The sequence below is a fragment of the Daktulosphaira vitifoliae genome, unplaced genomic scaffold (genome assembly GCF_025091365.1).
Source record: "Daktulosphaira vitifoliae isolate Bord-2020 unplaced genomic scaffold, ASM2509136v1 Scaffold_1, whole genome shotgun sequence".
Taxonomy (NCBI): Eukaryota; Metazoa; Arthropoda; class Insecta; order Hemiptera; family Phylloxeridae; genus Daktulosphaira; species Daktulosphaira vitifoliae.
This window is the reverse complement of record NW_026099572.1, coordinates 9,296,817-9,317,223: the sequence shown is the minus strand read 5'-3', so window position 1 is coordinate 9,317,223 and position 20,407 is coordinate 9,296,817. Positions and strand designations below refer to the sequence as shown.

Here is a 20,407-nt window from a genome sequence, read left to right as displayed (position 1 = left end):
AGAGTACATATTTACATTATTTGTTGAGCCAAAAGGGCTAAAATTATCTAATCAAGTTATTCATTAAATTATTATTATTAATTGTTGTAAAAAGGTTTGAATTATTTATTTACTTAGTTTAAGAGCACACACAAAACATATATACACACAGTACTCACTTGAGCACTACATAGATCACTGGTTGCTGCGCAGGCGACCCCTCCCACCACCAGTGATTCTATTTACATACACCACACTACGCAGCCTGATCGGTATTGGTGCAATTAACCGGTTCGGGTACGTACTATAATATTTAGTGCCCCTGGCTCCAACAGCAATAGTAGTAATAGCAATAGCAACGGACAGATATGTTTTTCGAACAGCTATCAACGATCGACAATCTTTTTTATGCTTGTCTCGCTTTCACACGATGATGTCGAAACACATTGATAAAGTAACACAAATAATTTTATTAAATACCCTAACACATCATTCAACAAAAGAGATAATTTTATTATTCAAATATATTCTGCTGTAATAAAATGTGACGTATAATTCATAAATGAAAAATACAAAGTACCATACTTACACCGATACTTGTATCAAATTAAATCTTTTTTGAATTATTTTATGATAAAAAAAAAACCATCCCAACAATATTGTTTTTATGACTTATTTGAATTTAAAAACTAAAATAACAAAATTTCTCTAAAATTTTTTTCTTTTTCATTTTACTATAACTTTCAAAAAAACATTGATCTTAAAAAAAAAAATTATAGAACAATTGTTCTACTACAAACAACTGGCTATCAATTAAAAAAAAATGTGATACAAAAAACCTAACCTCAGATGTGCGGTGTGTAATTATGTATAAAGGCATTTTTTGAAAACATTAACATTATTGAAACTTCGTTTTTGTTGCTATTTAGTTTTTGTATGTTAATAAAAAAAATTTTGAAAACAATTAGTGCTAATAATGATGAAAAAAAAATGTGGATAACATTTTATATTTTAGTGAAATGTTTAAGTTTTTTGTATTAATAACTTTGATTCATTGGAGATTTTTTCATTCATTAATGATCAAATAATAAAAAATGTATGTTATAGTATAAAAATACAATTTGTTTAAATTTTTACACCAAATTCTTTAATTTCTTATATTATAATATAATCACAGATTAGATAAATGTATAAAATTGTGTTTCATTAAATTTTACTACACTGTGTCAAAACTTGTAACATTTTTTTTACAATCTCGACACATATTCTTTACAACCATTTCAAATGCACATTCAGAACAAAATATATGATTGCAGGGTATAAGTTTTGTTATCTGATGTTCATTTTGATTATCGCATTTTTTATATATTCTTACATCTAGAATATAAAACATATTAGTCATCATTTTTTAATAAATGAAAAATTTTAATTTTATTTTTATTTTTAAGAGAATTGTTTTGGTATCTTCAATATTATTGAGGATATTTATCTATAAATTATTACCTAAGAAAATGTTCTCAAAAAAGAGTAAAAATAAAATTTTGAATTAAATTATGACTTAATAAGAGAATTATTAAGGTTGGGTTGGGTAACTATAAATCTTTTAAACTTAAAATAGTGTGATTTGTTCAAAAATATTCAATATAACATGCAAATATTTTTAAATATTAGATATTAATTAAACATTTACAGTGATTAATTTATCGTTTAACCATAACAAAATTTCTCTTAAAATAATAACAATTTTGAAATTTTATGCGTTTTTAATGTCATCTATGCATGTAAAACAACGGTCCTTTAAGGTTGTATTTATTTTTGAAAATTTAAAAAAGTCACATGGAACCATGTCGGGCGAATATGGAGGCTGAGACATCATAACAGGATTATTTTTAGCCAAAAATTCACGAATAAGCAATAAAGTGTGAGCAGGTGTATTATCATGGGAAAAAGCCCATGAATTGTTTTGCCACAAATCCGGGTGTTTTTTTTTTTTGCTTAACGTAAACGACATTGAACTTGTAGGTAGTACTCCTTATTAGCCGTTGTTGTAACACGTTTCCGTAATTCTACATCGTCATTGACTTCATTAAGTAACTCCTGAGGAACTTCCATTCGCCGCTGTTTTGGTTCAAAATTCAACAATTTTGGAACAAATTTTGTTGCTTCGCGTTTCATAATCATGAATATGAATATAAAACGTCAGTGGATATATTTAATCATGAATTTAAAAATTCCCGTTATTTTTTGAACACACCTCGTATATTAAAAAATTTGATTAATAAAAAGAAGACAAGTGAGTCCCGTAGGTTCTGTAGTGGACAGAACCTAGTATTAAATAATAGATAATAAAAAAATATTCTGAAATAATACATATTCTTTTAGATATCCCTTTATGTAAAAAACTATTTTTATATGCTTTATAAATTCATTGTTTACATTATTATGATAAATTATATTATCATACGTAGTATTTAATAGAATTATATTTAAAATAATTCAAGTAATTTATGTTTATAATGAAAATCCAATATGATGAGCTTCTTGAACTATCATAATAAAACGTTTTGATGGAAATCTGTTAAAATTTATGTTTATTTATTGATTTATATTATTATTATATATAGGGTTATACTTTTAACGTTAATTATTCAATTTTTCTTAATATAATTTTTTTTTTTTTTTACTTTTGTGAGTTACATTTGCATATTCATATATATGTTATAAAATATTTTTATGTTCATTCCTAATGTTATATGTATTAACTTATTTTTTTAATGGCAACCTACATATTTAACTAGCTTATAAAACAAAAAATTATGTAATTAAGAAAATGTCTGATCGATAACAAGTTTTTCAGAATTTATTGTACTTTCAAACCTAGGCGGGAGGAAGCGTGAGGCTAAGAAATATTTAATAGTTCAAGAAATACTGGTTCAAAAGTGGTATTGACCAGTCCTTTTCTTAATTAGATAATTTTAGCTTCGATGCGAAGCTGAGAAGGTATTAATTTTACCATGATGTGTTTATCTTTTTTTTTTTGTGTCTGTTACTACTTTTTCTCAGCTCTCACTGGACCGATTTCTTTCAACAATACGTCAAAAGATCACAAATCGTATCTAGTTGAAGACATTACCCTTAAAAATTAAAAAAAATTCCCTCGTTCCCCGTAAATGAGGGAAACCTTCAAAAAAATTACAAATTTAAAAATCGTTAATTTTCGAAAATTTTTCAATTTTTTTTACTAAAAACTGCCGTAACTTTTTCAAAAATGTATATAACAATATAATTGTTTTTTTTATAGATGCTTGATGTCTTTACTTATAATTTGGTATATTTTTTTTGTAAATCTGACACTTAACCTGCCCACAGGGGGGGATTTAAAATGACAACTTTTTTACAAAAAATTAACTTTTTCAACTTAACTTTTGAAAATGTTCCGGAAGGTCTGACACTTTTATATATATTTTAAATTAAAGCTAATGTAATGTACTTTATTATGAAAAAAAAAAATTTGACCTCAGGACTTGTCTTCATGGTGAAAACGGCTACCAAAAGCTATTTTTGTGTGAAATTTCTCGATTTTATATTTTACATTTTTTACTTTAAAAGGCTATAACTTTTTAAAAAATGTATGAATCAATACAATTTTTTTACTAGCAGATCATGTAGCTTTTGGAATAATACACCAATTTTTTAAAATTAAACACTAAAGATTTGCATCGAAGCGTTTTTTTTTTGATAGTGATTTTAATCACTGTCAGATATCATTATACTTGATCCATCTATACCACGTCACCACTGTGCCGCGACCTCCTGTGCTGGGTTTTTTTAAATCAATACCTTCTCAGCTTCAAATTAAAGTTTAAAAATAGTATTGTTTCTAAATATATTTTACTATATCACGTTTATAGAAATAAATACGTGATATAAAATATGTTCACATATCTTTAAGAAATATCTAAGAAATTGTATTTACTAAACTTGAATTGTGTAGATCAATTATTAAAAAAATTGTTTTTTTTTTAATTTTTCATACATTTTAATGAGATAGTAATAACTATTGTTATAACTTGTTTTTATTAAACATTAATTAAATTTGTTTTAAATCTCTTTAAGATACACACTCGATATGTTTTATAAATTGTATTCATTTACACTTCCACCTATATAATTATAGCTATTGCCATTATGGAGAAATGAGGACACTTATAAACAATCGGAGCTTTTGTAAATTAATTTTTCTAAATAAATTCATGTGTTTTCATTTTGACCTTACATTCAATATGATAGCAAAACATTTAAAGATCAGAACTTTTCAATCTAAAATTAAATATTTAAAGAAAAAATATTAAATTAACAATTACCACAATCACCCTACAAAATTTTCGTTTTAATTGATATATAACTAGTAGTTATATTGAATTGTAGTTATTTCAAGTTGAAATTTTTTAGAATGATAAGCTCTTTTGGTGTAGTCTTTTAAAGTATTGATAAAATTTATTTTTAATTAGGGTAATTATATAATGTATTTAGTACTCTCAATGGTGCTAGCTGCATCAACATTGTTTCTACATGTAAGACATTGAAATCTCATATGATGGTTAAATGCTTCTTCGACACAATTTTTACAATATTTATGGCTACAGAAGTCTAACGTTGTATTTGCTTCTTGTGCCATGCATTTCAAACATCCTAAATAAAATTATTGCTAGTAGTATAAAATTGAAAGTTTGTAATTATAAGTTAAAAATTTACTCACTGGGTACGTCTATTTTGTTATTCAATTCTGTTAAAAAAACAGCATTGCATTAACTTGATAGTGTTACATTAATTTTCCCTTAAAATTAACTTATTATAAAATAAATATATTTAGCTTTTTTTAAAAATATCTGTTAATAAGTTGTATATTAGAAGTAAGGAACATTATGTCACAATTATTTTATTTTCCAGGTTAGCAATGTTTAGTTTTTTATTCATATCGAAATAATTGGATAGTAGCCATTAATCAACCTAACATATATAATATTCATTAGATATGGTTTTATTTTACATCGACTTATTTTTGGTATTTATAATAACTGGACAAGGGACTAACTCTATTTCTACACTTGGGAAACTATTTTCCCGAAAAAGAAATATGGAAGACTTAGATAAGAAAACCAATTTATTATAATTTGGTAGGAGTTACGCACAATGAACCTACAGGTGTAAATGAATGGACAGTTCTTGCCCATCTATTTAACAACTAAAACTAAAATAATTGTTCGGGCGTAATCTGTTATTACTAAAAGATCTTAAATAAAATTTAAATCAGACATTAAGTACAAAGAAATGAATATGCGTATATTATGTGTACACGAACCATGGTGTGCTTTACAAAGGTAGACTACTCTATTATAAAACCTGACGACTGTACTGCCACCGAACTACGATAAGATATACACAATAATAACAACACTTATTGTATAGGCTTAAACACACCGTCCGCCATGAAATATTAGTTTCAACGTAAAGTGATAACAAAAAACAACTATAAACTAAGAACAAATTTAGTAACAAATAAATACGTAAAGATCAATAAATAAATACATAAAAATTAATATATAAATAATCATTATAAAACAAAATTCAGTATGGAAAAATTAATAATTAATCCAAGATGAGTTATGACACACACATATATATAAATATAATACATTAACTGCGAATTCTAAATAAACTGGCTACAAACTGTTGCCTTCAAAAGGTAACGGACATAATAACCTTATCGCTCGTGAAAACTCGCCGCCGTTAATTCGGATCTTTGCTGACCTTGCCACATTGTCATCGTCACAGTATAATTCCATCACATGCCCAACTTTCCATTTGAGTGGTGATAAATTTGTCTTTTTTACCAAAACAATAGTTCCAATTTGTAACTTTGGACCTTTCGTGCTGGACCATTTGGTTCTCTCCTATAGTTAAGATAAGTACTCTTGGTGCCACCGTTTCAAAAATATTTGAGTGTAGTGTGAGACTATTCTCTACCTATTTAAATCATTAATAGGCGTAACTATCTCGTTCTTTTCCGGTATGGCGGTCATTATATCGCTAGTTAAAAAATGGCCTGGCGTGAGGTAAGATAGATCAGCAGAATCAGAAGATACTGTAATTAGTGGTCGCGAGTTAAATACAGCTTCCACTCGAGTTATTACAATTAATAATTCTTCGTACGTGAGCCGAGCCTCTTCCAAAACGCGATATAACAAACTTTTCATGCTTTTGACCACAGCTTCCCAAAGCCCATCGAAATGCGGTGCACGGGGTGGTATAAATCGCCATTAGATTCCTTTATTCGCTAGATGAGAAAAAACGGATCGCTGATGTTTTGGGGATTGGAAAAATGCGTACACCACCTTTAAATGCCGATCCATGCCCATGAAGTTTCTGGCATTATCACTCTAAATTATTGAACTTTTGCCACGTCAATCAAAAAATCTGCCCAATTCTTGTAAAAACGTCTTCGTTGACTGATCGCTCAAGAGTTCGATATGTATCGCCTTTGTCGCGAAATATACAAATATGCTAATATATCCCTTGTTACATGGTACGTTATGATGAAACCTCATCCTTATCATGACTGGACCAGCAAAATCTACACCACATATGGCAAATGCTCTTCCACTCTGGACCCGTGGACTGGGAAGACTTCCCATGATCGGTTGTACTATTTGAGGTTTCAGTTTAAAATAATTAAATCAATTGTGTACTATGGCACGAGCCAAACTTTGCGCTTTTAAAGGCCAGTAGTGATGTCTAATAGAGGCTACCAAATCCATATGTTCTTTACGGAATAATAATTTTGTGTAAAGACAGTCATCCGGCAATACAATTTGATTATGACAATATGATTTCTCTGATTATCATTTAACGCCATAGCGTATTTTAAACGTCTTCCGACGCGTATAATATTATCCCCATCGGTATATGGACTAAGACGAAGTAGTTTACTTTTCTTTGACACATTCGCATTTGCACTATTTAACTCTCAATTCTTGCTGAAAATGTTCACGTTGAATTATTTTGATGATTGTCGTATTTGCACTATCTAGTTCATTTACCGTTAACGACCCATTATTTTTGTCACCTACTGCTCGATTCATATTATACCGCCATCGTAGACAATACGCCGTCACTTTGATGATAAATAATAACGACGACCTTCTAGATAACAACGAATATCATTTATCGTCCGCTACGAATGCGACAGTCGTAATTGTTGTTTCGCCCGTATTTTTTACTTCTGGTATATTGTCCGCATTACTATATTGTACACATGACTTCGGTCATTTCTCGTACTCCTCCTTCAACTAATAAGTACCGTTCCACCACATCGCGTTAATTCGCAATTCGCTTGGAGTACAGCAACGTGATATTAAATCGGCAGGATTGTCCTCTGAGCGGACTTGACCCCAATCATTAAGGGACGTTTTGTCTTGTATTTCACCAACACGATACGCCACCAACGTTTTCCATTTGGCAGATGGAGATGAAATCCAAGCGAGGGTTATGCTCGAATCCAATAAAATTGTCGATCAAATTTGCATTTCAACTTCGGCACTATTCCGTTTACCATACGTGTTAATAATAGCGCTGCGCACAATTCCCCAGTCGAGGCAGCGATATCATTATTATGTACTTCGCTTGTAATAAACACACCGTGTGATAACCGTTTTCGTCCGTACTTCTAATGTAAATACATGCACCATACGCTCTGATAGATGAATCGGCAATACCGTGTAGCTGCAATTCAACGATTTTATTTTCACATAACATATATCTTGAAATACTGATCAGGTTTAATGTTGTTCATTGTGCACTATAATGACGCCATTCGCTGGCGACTTCCGCCGAAACTGTTACGTTCCAACAGAGTTGAATGCACCATAAACGTTGCATGATAATTTTTGTAACAACTAATACCGGTCCGAGCAAACCAAGGAGATCAAAAATTGTGGTTATATTCGATAAAATTGTTCGCTTTGTTATATTGTTATTGTTTATTATGTTTTCACTTACTGTATATTTAAATGAATCCGATGGCGGATCCCAACACAGGCCTAAAATTTGTGTCATATCGTTATCAATAATACGCGGAACGTCGCTATCTGTATTGTGTTCGGTAGTTAATAAATTACTTATCAAACTATTATCGTTCGATACTCATTTACGTAAATGTAGACCGGCACCTTTCACGACGGCAATGTTAATGTTATTATCTCTGCCTGTTTCATTGCACCGCTAAATTAATCATCCACATTAAAGTCATCTACTAATGATTGACACGCGTCAGGATACCTACTGAATTCACATTTAGCTAACTTTTCTAGGCAAGCTGTTGACAAATCACTTGCGTTTATTGTACCGTACGTCACAGTTCGTGGACGGTAGATTTTCAATGGCTCGTTGGAATTATCACGCCAGACAATTCTCTGATAATCACGATGGCTCTCATCTACTATTATTTGTCGATACATTTTTTTGATGTCCGTCGTCAGTACATATTTACACATACGAAATCGAGCCAGGATGTAAAGCAGATCGTCCTGTATAACAGGCCCTTTTAATAACACATTATTCAGACTAAGACCCGAGTCGGTCTTACATGACGCGTCAAAAACGACTCAAAGCTTAGTGGTTGTACTGTTATTATTTATGACGGCGTGATGAGGCAAATAACAACAACGAGTTTCCTTTTTTTTTGACTCCTCATCAGTCACAAGTTTCATGTATCCTAGCTTTTCGTAATCGTTCATAATTTTGAGTAATCTACTCGCATATCGGCATTTACTTGCAGATGACGCTCCAACGATAAAAATCACTTTTTTGCCGTTTCATATGATTTATCCAATAGGCTGTCGTTACTTTTGAATGGCAATTGTACCATGGACCTTCCATGTTCATCGCGTTGAACTGTACGATTAAAGTATTTCTCGCACGCTTTTTCTTCTTAAGTCCATACATTTTTTTCGGTGTACTCTACTAAGCGCTAAAACTTGGCCAGTATATTTTCTAGTGATTGGTTAAAATTGATGTTTACCGTGAGGAAAACCGCCATATGTTGGCTCATACTATTGAGCTGCTTATTCTCCGATGAACCAGCAACCACCCATCCAAATTTTGTTTCCTGAAATACAGGACCATCTGGTCGTGGTTTATTTTCCCTGCACACATTAAATCATAGAAGTGACTCACTCCGATAATAAGTCGATTTTCTGTGGCATGGTGAAACGCGGATCCGCTAAGACTATAGCTTTCGGAACCATCAGTGACGCGCTCATAGTCACGATTGTATTTAAATCTTTTCATTTAAGTTTTAATGATACATAAAAAAAGGAACAAATATTGTGTACAAATTATTCATTCTTATTTAAATTTAATGTTTATTACATTAATTTCAAAACTAAAAAATATCAAACAAATTATTCATAAGTGAGCGTTCAATTTATTACCAATAATAATCCCGCTTCAAAAACATCGATAACTGTAGAAAGTTCGTTTTGGGCCGATTACGTTTTCCATGCTCGAAGACAACTTCTATCTAACTTGGTGGTAACTACGTACATTAACATAGGACCCCACGACTTTGGCTCTTGATCAAGTGCCTTTATTGCTTGTATGTGTCCTTTTATTGAATCTGTAAACGCTCGAAGTTTAATCGCTGATTCTACCGTTAATGTCTCTAAGTTAAATAATGTTTTTACATGTGCTTGTAGTAGACTTTTTTTATTGTTATATCTTTCAATAAATGTCTACCATGCCACTTTGTAATTTGACGCCGTCGTTTCCAAACAATTGACAGCCTGTTTGGCATAGTCTTCTAAAGCTGCTTAAAAAAAATAACAAAATGTTGTATGTCTGACAATTGGTCATTATTATGAATTAATGCAGAAAAAATATCATGAAACGTTGTCCATTGCTTATAGTCGCCATGAAATAATGGGATATCTAGCGGGGCTAATCTAATAATTGGTGCCGCTATTGTTGATTTCGCGTTCCCTACCACAGCGTCTGACTACCCTACTTAATTCAGATTTGCATCTTCTCCGCAATCGCACTGGCTTTAAAGTATGAGTCTTCAAAATTAGCTCCATAATTTTGCTGTTCCTCTACGTTTACCCCTTCTAGCATGTCGATTTCCAAATGTACTCGGTTGTACTCGCATCATGCTTCCTCAATTTTTTTCTCTCCTAAGCCGAATTTCGATTAATAATATTATTCTATTCATATAGCGTATAGAAATCGCTGCTGCTACGCACTACGTTGGGTAGAAATTAACTTTTTTCTAATTCGATTTGTTAGAATTATTTACAAACACGCACATATAACGTTTTACTCACGTACTCTAATAACGACTTAGTTTACGCAAATTTTCGCATTTTCGCGTTTTTGAACTACACTAGACGTTCGGGGCGAAGGGCAATATGTTTGGGCGTGATCTGTTATTACTAAAAGATCTTAAATCAAATTAAAATCAGACGTTAACTACAAAAAAATGAATATGCGTATATTATGTGTACACGAACGACGGTGCGCTTTACAAAGGTAGACTACTCTATTATAAAACCTGACGACTGTACTGCCGCCGAACTACGATAAGATATACACAGCAATAACTACACTTATTGTATAGGCTTAAACAATAATTTTAGTTTATTGTTAAAATAAATTGTTTGTTTATAATTTGTAAAATAAAACAAACCTTTTGGCTTACTAGTTGGATAAAATTTACAACTTTATCCATCTTATTCTTAGATTTTTTTCAATTTCAATTAAATATTAATTTAATAATATTTATTTTGACTTTTGGTACCAAGACTTGTAAAAAACATGGCGTATTAAACCACCAGTTTTGTTGTTATTGCTACACTTAGCGAATTCAGTTCAATTGTTTTGATATTTTTATAATATTGTTTAATTTTGAGTCACACATCTCATTTATCATAACGATAATAATTTGTTATATTCTTAATTTATAACCACTATATAGATTGTACTTGTTAACTTTTAATCATATTAGACCACCGGATGAACTTTTGTTCTTATATTTAATTGTAATTTTAAATCCCTTTGCAAAGATCGAGAACCTAACTGCTTTGCTAATCCAAAAAAACACTTCTTTCTAGCCTGAATTTTTGCTTTCATTACTTTTAGAACCTTAAATATTTTTTAGTATTAGCAAAAGTTACTTACTACTTAGAAACTTTTTCCAAAAATTACCACATTGTGCTGTAACAACTGAAAAATTAAAAAATTATCATACGATTATTTAGTTTCTTAAAACATAAATTTAATAAGTGCTTGAAATATGTTAAATATTTTAGCAAAATAGAAGATTTTTTTATCATAACCCACTCAATTACTTACAGAATAAATATATATAAACATTTTTTTTTTTTTTGGTTATCTTTAGTTACACATTATTCTTGAATTATTAACTATGTAATAGTTTTTAACTTCATCCCTTATGTCTTGTAAGGGGGCCAACTTTATTTTTTTAAATGGAAACATTTTAAATAAAAAAAAAAATTTAATTTATTTTACCATAATAGTTGTATATGTATAACGGGTACGGGCCTTCAAAGGTGCCGACAATGACTTCATCTATTGTTCTTAGAACAATGGGCTATTATTCTCGGAAAACAAAAGGTGCGCTACGAGCACTCAAAGGTGCCGACTAATTACGTCGTCAATTGGGGAACAATAGTTGCACAGGTGAGATGCAGTCCGTCATAGTAACGTCTCACCTGACCTACTGTAACCCCCCTGGCCTCGGCGCCTGTTGGGAACTGCATTAAGGTGCATCCAAGTGCAGCTCATGACATTATCCCCCTAGGTGACGTCACACTTAAATCCTGACCTATGGTAAGCCCTATGGTGGGCCCTTTGTTGGCGTCACACCCAATCTCTTATATAAGGTATGCCTTATGACGTCATACCTGAACCTACTACAGTTTGCTCATAGCATTACAACCTTATGATATTACGCTTTTACTCTATGCTATGATAAGGTGAGCCTATGACTTGCCCTATCACGTCGTGATTGTACCGTCGGCAATGACGCTGTCATGTACGACCCTTTATAGTACTGCAACGCGCCTTAGTTTTAGTTTTAGTTTTAGTTATTATTGAGGTGGACATAATGCCCATGCACTCAGACCTGTTGGTCCATTGTGCGCACCTCATACCGAATTGTCTTGATTCGGTTTACCCACCTAAGTGTTATCACCAAAGTGTTAATACATTACCAACCATAAAGTCACCTCTAGAGATGACCAAAGAGTCCTGTCTTTCTGGCGAAATTAAGTATCTCCCTGGGTTTTAGGTTTTTAATATCCTCTTTTTCAGGAAATGGTTTATTCAAGTAGTTTGATCTTAGTGTGGACAAGGCTTCACATTCGCACATGATGTGAAATGAGTCTTCCTCTTCTACTCCACATTTTCTGCACAATGGTGATTCCGATACCCCCATTGCGTTAAGATGCTTAAATTAAAGCTTATGTAATATACTTTAATTTGAAAAAAAACATTTGACCTCTGGATTTGTCTTTTCGGCTTACCGAACGGTGTCCGGAGTGGCGTCGGGTATCCTGTCGTCATTGCCGCCCGCCGATCTGCTCGCCGAGGAACGCGCCGACGGGCATGAGCTCCGCCGAGAGCGAAACCGGTCCCTTGAACCCGAGGACCGGCTGGCGCTCAGGCGGATGACCATGCTCCGGTGGCGGACTCGCCTCTCGGAGGAGACTGCGAGAGGCGAGTGGACCAGGTCCCTCATTGGACCCGACCGCCTGGAGAGGTGGATGGACCGGACACAAGGTGAGATGTCTTAACGTCTCACGCAAATAATGTCTGGCCACGGCTGCTTCAACGAATTTCTCTACGGTATTAGGAGGGCAGCCGCGCCTACGTGCGACCACTGCCGGGATTGCCCGGGAGAGGCAGACAGCGCTCTACACACCCTCTTCCGGTGCGAGGCGTGGGCCCAAGAACGGGACACTCTGGAGTACAGGAGGACCTAAGGCGCCGGCCTAAACCAGCGCCTTAGGTATTTGTGTTCATATGTTTTATGTGTTGTGAGTTGCCCCATTTATTTTAATGATTTGCTTTAATTAAATGAACCAATCAAAACAAAGTTGTTAAAAAGATTTACTCATTTGAGCGTATTATAAAATTTGATTGTTATTGTAAAAATTCATTGTTAATTCAGGAGAAATTAACTATCATTTTTTTTAGAAATTATTTATATAGCACATGTTACCAAAAAATTTGGAATATTATAGTCTAGTAGTAGCACACACACAAATAGAGTAAAAAAATGATTAAATTACATAGTAAAATAATTTAACTTTGTATTTGAAACCTATCATATCAAACTTGATTCGTCAATCAATACTTTGAAAACATTAGAAATTAATGATTTTAATTGTCTGTATGGAGAACATGGGATAATTAATTGTTTCGTTGATAAATTAGAATTTTTTTTCAATTTATGAGGGTAATATCTTCAATTAGATACGAATTGTAGTCATTTGACGTATCGTTGAAAAATGTAGGTCAAGTTAGAGCAGAGAAAATAAATGATAGTTACAAAATAATATCTACTCAGCTTTGCATCGAAGCTAAAACTTAAAATATAGTAAAATAATTTTAATTTGAATAAAAAATTTCTTTTCGCTAGTGGTGATTACAGTGATGGGATCCTTGATCTTTATTGAAGTTATTGAATCTAATTGAGATAAAAATCAAAGCAGTTGAAAATTTATTCTAATTTAAAAATAATTAAGAAAAAATGCAAAAAATTCATTTCTTACGCGGAGTGGAACCATGTACCCCAATCGCGAAAAACACAAGTTCAACCGATTTGGCAACCGTACGTCGTTACCATTAACTGAAAAAATTGGCTATTTAAGCTAGTTCAAATTTCAAAATTATTTTTCTCGACTTCAAAAAGCAAAAAAATTTAAATAAGTTTAACATTCTATGCTATATCAATTTTTTATTTATATAATATTTATGAAAATCTGTACTCCCCTTGTCAGGTATTTTAAAATAAAATAAAATACAAAACCCAGAATTTTACACACAAAAATAGTATATTTTTGAATACGGTAGTCATTTTTACCATCAAATCAGACAAATCCAGAGGTCAAATGTTTTTTTTCAAATTAAAGTATATTACATAAGCTTTAATTTAAGATATATATATAAAAGTGTCAGTATTTCCGGAATACTTTCAAAAATTAAATTGAAAATGTCCTAGTTTCAATACGCATGTTTAAAGTTTTGACCACCCTTGTATAAAGGGGTATGATCCGATTTACAAAAAAAGCATGTCAGATGAAAGGGGTATATATTAATTTATTATAAAAAAATAATAATATTGATCCATACATTTTTCCAAAAGTTATAACAATATAAATTTAATAATATAAAATCGACAATTTTTTTACGGAAATCGTAAGTTTTTCTTTAACTTTGATATACGTTTTTACCACGAAGACAAGTCCAGAGGTCAAATTTATTTTTAAAAATTTAAGTATATTACATAAGCTTTAATTTAAGATCTATATAAAAGTGTCAGTCTTTCCGGAACATTTTCAAAAAGTTCTACTTTCTATACGCATTTTAAAAGGTGTGCATCCCCCCTGTTTAAAAGGAAATGGTCCGATTTAAAAAAAAAGTATGTCGAATTAAATAGGTATATATAAAATATTTATCATTAAAGAATAAAATTGATTCATGCATTTTTTAAAAAGTTATAGCAACATAATGTTAAAAAATGTAAAATATAATATCAAGAATTTTTTCACAAAAATAGCATATTTTTGCATACGGTAGTCATTTTCACCATGAAGACAAATCCAGAGGTCAAATTTTTTTTTCAAATTAAAGTATATTACATAAGCTTTAATTTAAGATATATATAAAAGTGTCAGTCTTTCCGGAACATTTTCAAAAGTTAAGTTGAAAAAGTTCTACTTTCTATACGCATTTTAAAAGGTTTGCACCCCCCCTGTATAAAGGGAAATGGTCCGATTTTAAAAAAAAGTATGTCGAATGAAAGAAGTATATATAAAGTATTTATCATTAAAGAATAAAGTTGATTCATGCATTTTTTAAAAAGTTATAGCAACATAATGTTAAAAAATGTAAAATATAATATCAAGAATTTTTTCACAAAAATAGCATATTTTTGCATACGGTAGTCATTTTCACCATGAAGACAAGTCCAGAGGTCAAATTTTTTTTTTTCAAATTAAAGTATATTACATTAGCTTTAATTTAAGGTATATATAAAATTGTCAGTCTTTCCGGAACATTTTCAAAAGTTAAGTTGAAAAAGTTAATTTTTTGTAAAAAAGTTACCATTTTGAAACCCTTCCTGTGGGCTTGTAAAGGGTCAAATGTTCACAAAAATATATAAAAATGATAGGTAATTATCTAAGGTATCTAANTCACAAAAATATATAAAATGATAGGCGAATACCTAAGGTATCTATAAAAAAAAAATTATATTGGTTTAGTCATTTTTAAAAAAGTTATAGCAATTTTAAGTAAAAAAAATTGAAAAAATGTCGAAAATTAGCGATTTTTAAATTTGTAATTTTTTAGGGGATTTCCCCCGTTTACGGGGAACGAGGGATTTTTTTTTCAAATTTTGAGGGTAATGTCTTCGACTAGATACGATTTGTGATCTTTTGACATATTTTTCATCAAAATCGGTCCAGCGAGAGCTGAGATTGAGCGTATACAGACATAAAAAAAAAAAAAATTAAAAAAAAAAACATATTATAGTAAAATACCTTCTCAGCATCGAATCGAAACTATAAAAGGCACATTACGAGATTACAGCCCATATGATTCAAACCCAATATACTTCAATATAGGTACATTACGTAATGTGCAGGTAAGGGGAACACGATACTGAGTCATAATTCACATTAATAATAATTGTTAAATTAAATTTCTTACCAATAATAAAAACAATTAATACAATTTTACTTTTAATCGACATCTTGAATTAATTACTAAAAATTATAAATATTAAGTATTATCTAATATTAAACTAATGAGTATGTATATATAATTATTCTTTAAATAATACTTACAATATTGTTTACTGAAAGAATACTAAGTAAAAAGATTTACTTTTGTTTTATAACACACATAAGAATGCTAAAAAATATATAATAAGTTTCAGATAAAACCCACTTAAAACATTATTTATCGGAAAACAAATTGAGAAAAATAAAAATAAAAAATACACTATTTATTTTACTAACATACAGAATAATCTATTTTTGCGGTGTATATGATACGTGGCTACTAACAATAAGCTTATAAAAAGGTTATAAATTATCGTTATAAACGTTAATTAAATGTCTTAATATTTTTTTTTACGCCATAAAAATTTCATAAGATTTGTAATAGTTATTGTATAGCTTCTTGCAATACTACACACAGCTAATTTTGAATATTTAACACAATAACTTATTGTAACACAACTGTAAAGCCTGTTACTTTTTCTTCCTAAAGAGATACACAGATATGCCACGCACGATAAATATATCGTGCGTAACGATAAATGTAAATTACAGAAGGACATAACTTATAAAAACTCTATTAAATATGGAATGTAATTAAAAAGAAATATTAATTGTAATTTTCATTTAAATTTAAGATATTTTTATGGAAAAAAATGTATTTTTATAATTATTTTTTTTTAATGGAAAAAATTATACTAGTTAAATATAATAACCGACATTCAAAAATCAATAGAAAAAAAATTATTTATAAGTACTTTAAAATACACACAAAAATATAATAACTTATTAAAAATTTAGGGTAGTGACACAGTATACGATATATGTAAAAAAATATTTCAATGATAATATTACATTGAAATTGTGACATTTAATTTTGCATAAAAACGAAAATTAATGAATTATCAATACTTAAGCAAGTTATGATAAAGATAGTATACTCAAAGGAAGGCGCCTTCTTAAAAATATTTCTATGGACTTAAAAAAAGCTCACTGTACATTCAAAATTAAACGGATTGAATTTTTTTTATATGATATTTCAGATATCTTTCTGAGTGGTAATGATGAAATTTTCAGACCTTAAGTCATTAAACTTCGGTGTTTAAAAACATTTTTTTGAAAGTGGTCAAAACTTTAAATCGCTCGCGAATGGAGTGTAACAACTTATTTACTTTGGCCAATTATTTTCCCGAAATTACTTAGTACTTTGGTTAAAAACAAAATTTGCAAATCGCAGCACACCAAGTAATTTTCTTTAGCACAAGATGTTTTTCTTTGTCCTATTATAGAGAATATAGTATAGATTTGAAAACGATGTCATTATCTCAATTTTTTTATTTCTTTAGTTTTAATGCAAAGCTGATAAGATATTGTTTTTTTTGTGTTTATCTATAATTATTATCAACTCAATTATGCTGATATATACGTAGAAAAAACGAGTTTAATACAATTGTAGTTTAATCTATAATATATTTTTGATTAATAATGATCTAACAATAGGCAAATATTAATGTGAATAGGTAGGAAAAACACATATTAATACCAATAACTTCATAGCAATATATTGAAGCTAAAAGCATCATAGTTAAATAAATGCGTTCAATTAAAAATATTGAAGATAATATATGAGATCAATAGAAAATCAAATAAGAAATAAAACAATTTTGATTTTTTAAGTATTTTTTTTTTTATTAAATTTAAGCAATAAGATTTTATAACATTACCTACAGTAAAAATGGGATGTTAGCACCCACTCCTCTCCTCCAGTCATTATCTTTATTTTTATTATTTTTTATTTTATAAGCTAGTTAAATATGTATGTTGCTATGTAAAAAAATAAAGTTTATCCCTTTAAGTTATAAGGAATAATTCTAAAAAGTAATTATTAGCTAGAAATATATGTAATCAAAAAAAAAGATTTTTTTTTTACAAAGTTGTATTTATTTTGAGAGTAATTGAGTTTTGATAAGCCTATCACTTTGTATTAGATTTAAATGTAAATAATTTTTAGTGTAATATGTTTATCCAGAGCAGTTCACAATGAAATGGAATGCATCAAAATAATTCTAGAGTATGCAAATATGCCGTGATTCCAAGGAAATATTTCCTAAAAGGGCTCGAATGAAAAATTAGATTTCAATAAATTACCAGCTGAATAAGCCATGAACATATTCAGCAAATAAATAGTTTTTGTTTGGTGGTATTTCATGAGTTTATATCAACGTAGGCTGGTAAAATAAACTGAAGTAACATTTCTTACAAAGCTAAATCTATGAACAAAGCAATTTATGTCATTATTAAATTTCATGTAAAACGCCAAATAGAATAAATTGTTAATAATTTAATTATTTAATTAAATGAATACTAAATTTTAATATTTTTAGTATATCAAGGCAGTTACTTTCTGCGTAAAGAATCGTGATCCTTATATACTCTTTCTATGGCGTCCTCACTGAAAGCAACCTATTTTTTTTTTAGTCATGAGCGTTTGGAAACTTTTCATTTTCTTATTTTCTGTTCGCATTTAATTTCTCGCTAGGCGGCGATTAAGAATTTTCGAGGAAAGCCTAATGCTAACAGGAGTAACATTATAATTATAATGTTAATCCAATAATTGTAATATTACAACAGAATAAAAAGTATATAATAAAATATTTCTACCACAAATATTCGATTACTTATCAAATAATAATAATCATAACTCGTAAATTTTGGTTTAATTTTAAAAGAATAATTCTTTATAAAATCCATTATAAATTATATACATAAAAAATTATATTATAAAAAAATGTCTTCGTTTAACGTTTAAAATAATTATAATGTTATCTAATATTTAGTGCTGCATATTTTATTGCCGCAGGGATACATTACCCCCCTAAATATGGCTCTGTGTATAGAAGTGTAGAAGTGTGAGGCCCTAAAAATAACAATAAAAAGCAAAGTTTCGTCAATCTGCAGAGTTGCCGGGTTCATGCAACTGCCACTGATAATCGTATAGTTCTTTTATCGGACCACACGATATTATGATTTTAATACAACCGTTTTTTGTTTATTACTTCGTTATATTAAGTAGATAATATCAAATTTAAATTATCGACGCATGAATAATACCAATAAGGATGTTAAGTTTGTAGCACTAATGAAATTATTTTTAGCTTTCAATTATTCACTTTATTATTCTGGGAATTTGGAAACCTTCATCTAATTGCAGAAAATATAAATTTATAGCTCCCTAATTTGTGCTGGCAGTCAAATTGATTTTATTTTAAATGTTAACATTTAATTTGTAACGATTTGAAACGGATACTCAAATGTCGTCATTATTGCATTCGCATAGTAAATTTAAATTAAGGTAGTTGTGTTAAATAATTGAGTATTATTTATAATTTTGAAATAATGTAAAAAATAGAGATAATTTTTCAAAATAAAACAAATAGAAGTTGACGTATCCACACATTCTGAAAAGGGTATAAATATATTTACCTACAAATTTACTTTTACTACATTTTACTTTTGTTATAATTTTCTTTGGGTGTAATTAGAGAGGCTAAAAGAAAATGATTACAATATAAAAAAAGGTGCAATCTTTGTCGTTAATCGGAGAGGATTTTTAAATATGTAGCAGGGTAATTATAATGAGCTCACTTTTACAACATACTTTTAATGTTGTGCCAGTTGACAGAAAAAAAAATGTATTTCATGAAATTAATATTATGGATGACTATCAGCCGTAACATTGTAGTTATTGTAGGTACACTATGCTAAAATGAGAACGATTAGGTTTCGCTTTGAAATATGTACAATTTATTATATCAAGATTAAAAAAATTATGAAAGTAACCAATAAAACAAGAAAAAAACACTTTTTCTTCTAAAAAAATTTTCCTGTTATTTTTACTAGAAAAGGAATATGTACACGAGACTATTCTTATGTAAAACTAGTTCTTTCCTAATATTGCCAGAGCCATTATAACAGATGCTATAACAAAAACTCTAAATAATAAGAAATTTTTTTTGATTTTTCATCAAATCATACTTACAATCAATATTAATTAAAAAAAATTCCTTATGAATATACGTCGGTATATTTAACTTGACGCATTACCTTATTTTTCTAAAATTGCCGAAATTTTTATCATTAAACTACCAATTGATATAAACAAGGCTTGTCTAACACAAATGAGATGCAACTGAAATATTACTGTAAATTAACAGTTATAACAACTATTGATACAGACGAGAATAATCGAGAAAGTAGGCACATTGGGAAAAAATTCTAATTAATTTATCCTGATAGCAACGACGCGCGAAAGTCAAAAGTCGAAAGTTTATTCTTCACAAATAAAA

General features: G+C 29.8%; 2 protein-coding genes across 2 annotated transcripts in view; one reads left to right on the top strand and one right to left on the bottom strand.

Moving 5' to 3' along the window:
* The first annotated feature begins 388 nt into the window (after nt 1-388).
* Nucleotides 389-20,407, top strand: part of LOC126894279 (uncharacterized) — a 139,702-nt gene continuing 119,683 nt past the window's right edge. Inside the window, exon 1 of the mRNA XM_050665190.1 lies at nt 389-393. The gene's annotated coding sequence lies outside the window, so the exon portion shown is untranslated. The remainder of the gene's footprint in view (nt 394-20,407) is intronic.
* LOC126894280 (E3 ubiquitin-protein ligase TRIM50-like) lies at nt 1,121-16,278 on the bottom strand. Its single transcript, XM_050665192.1, has 6 exons — nt 16,128-16,278; nt 15,991-16,046; nt 11,212-11,256; nt 4,739-4,765; nt 4,516-4,671; nt 1,121-1,356 (listed from the first exon to the last, which is right to left on the bottom strand). The coding sequence occupies exons 2-6, from the start codon at nt 16,031-16,033 to the stop codon at nt 1,196-1,198; spliced, it is 432 nt and encodes a 143-aa protein (XP_050521149.1). The 5' UTR covers nt 16,034-16,046; nt 16,128-16,278; the 3' UTR covers nt 1,121-1,195.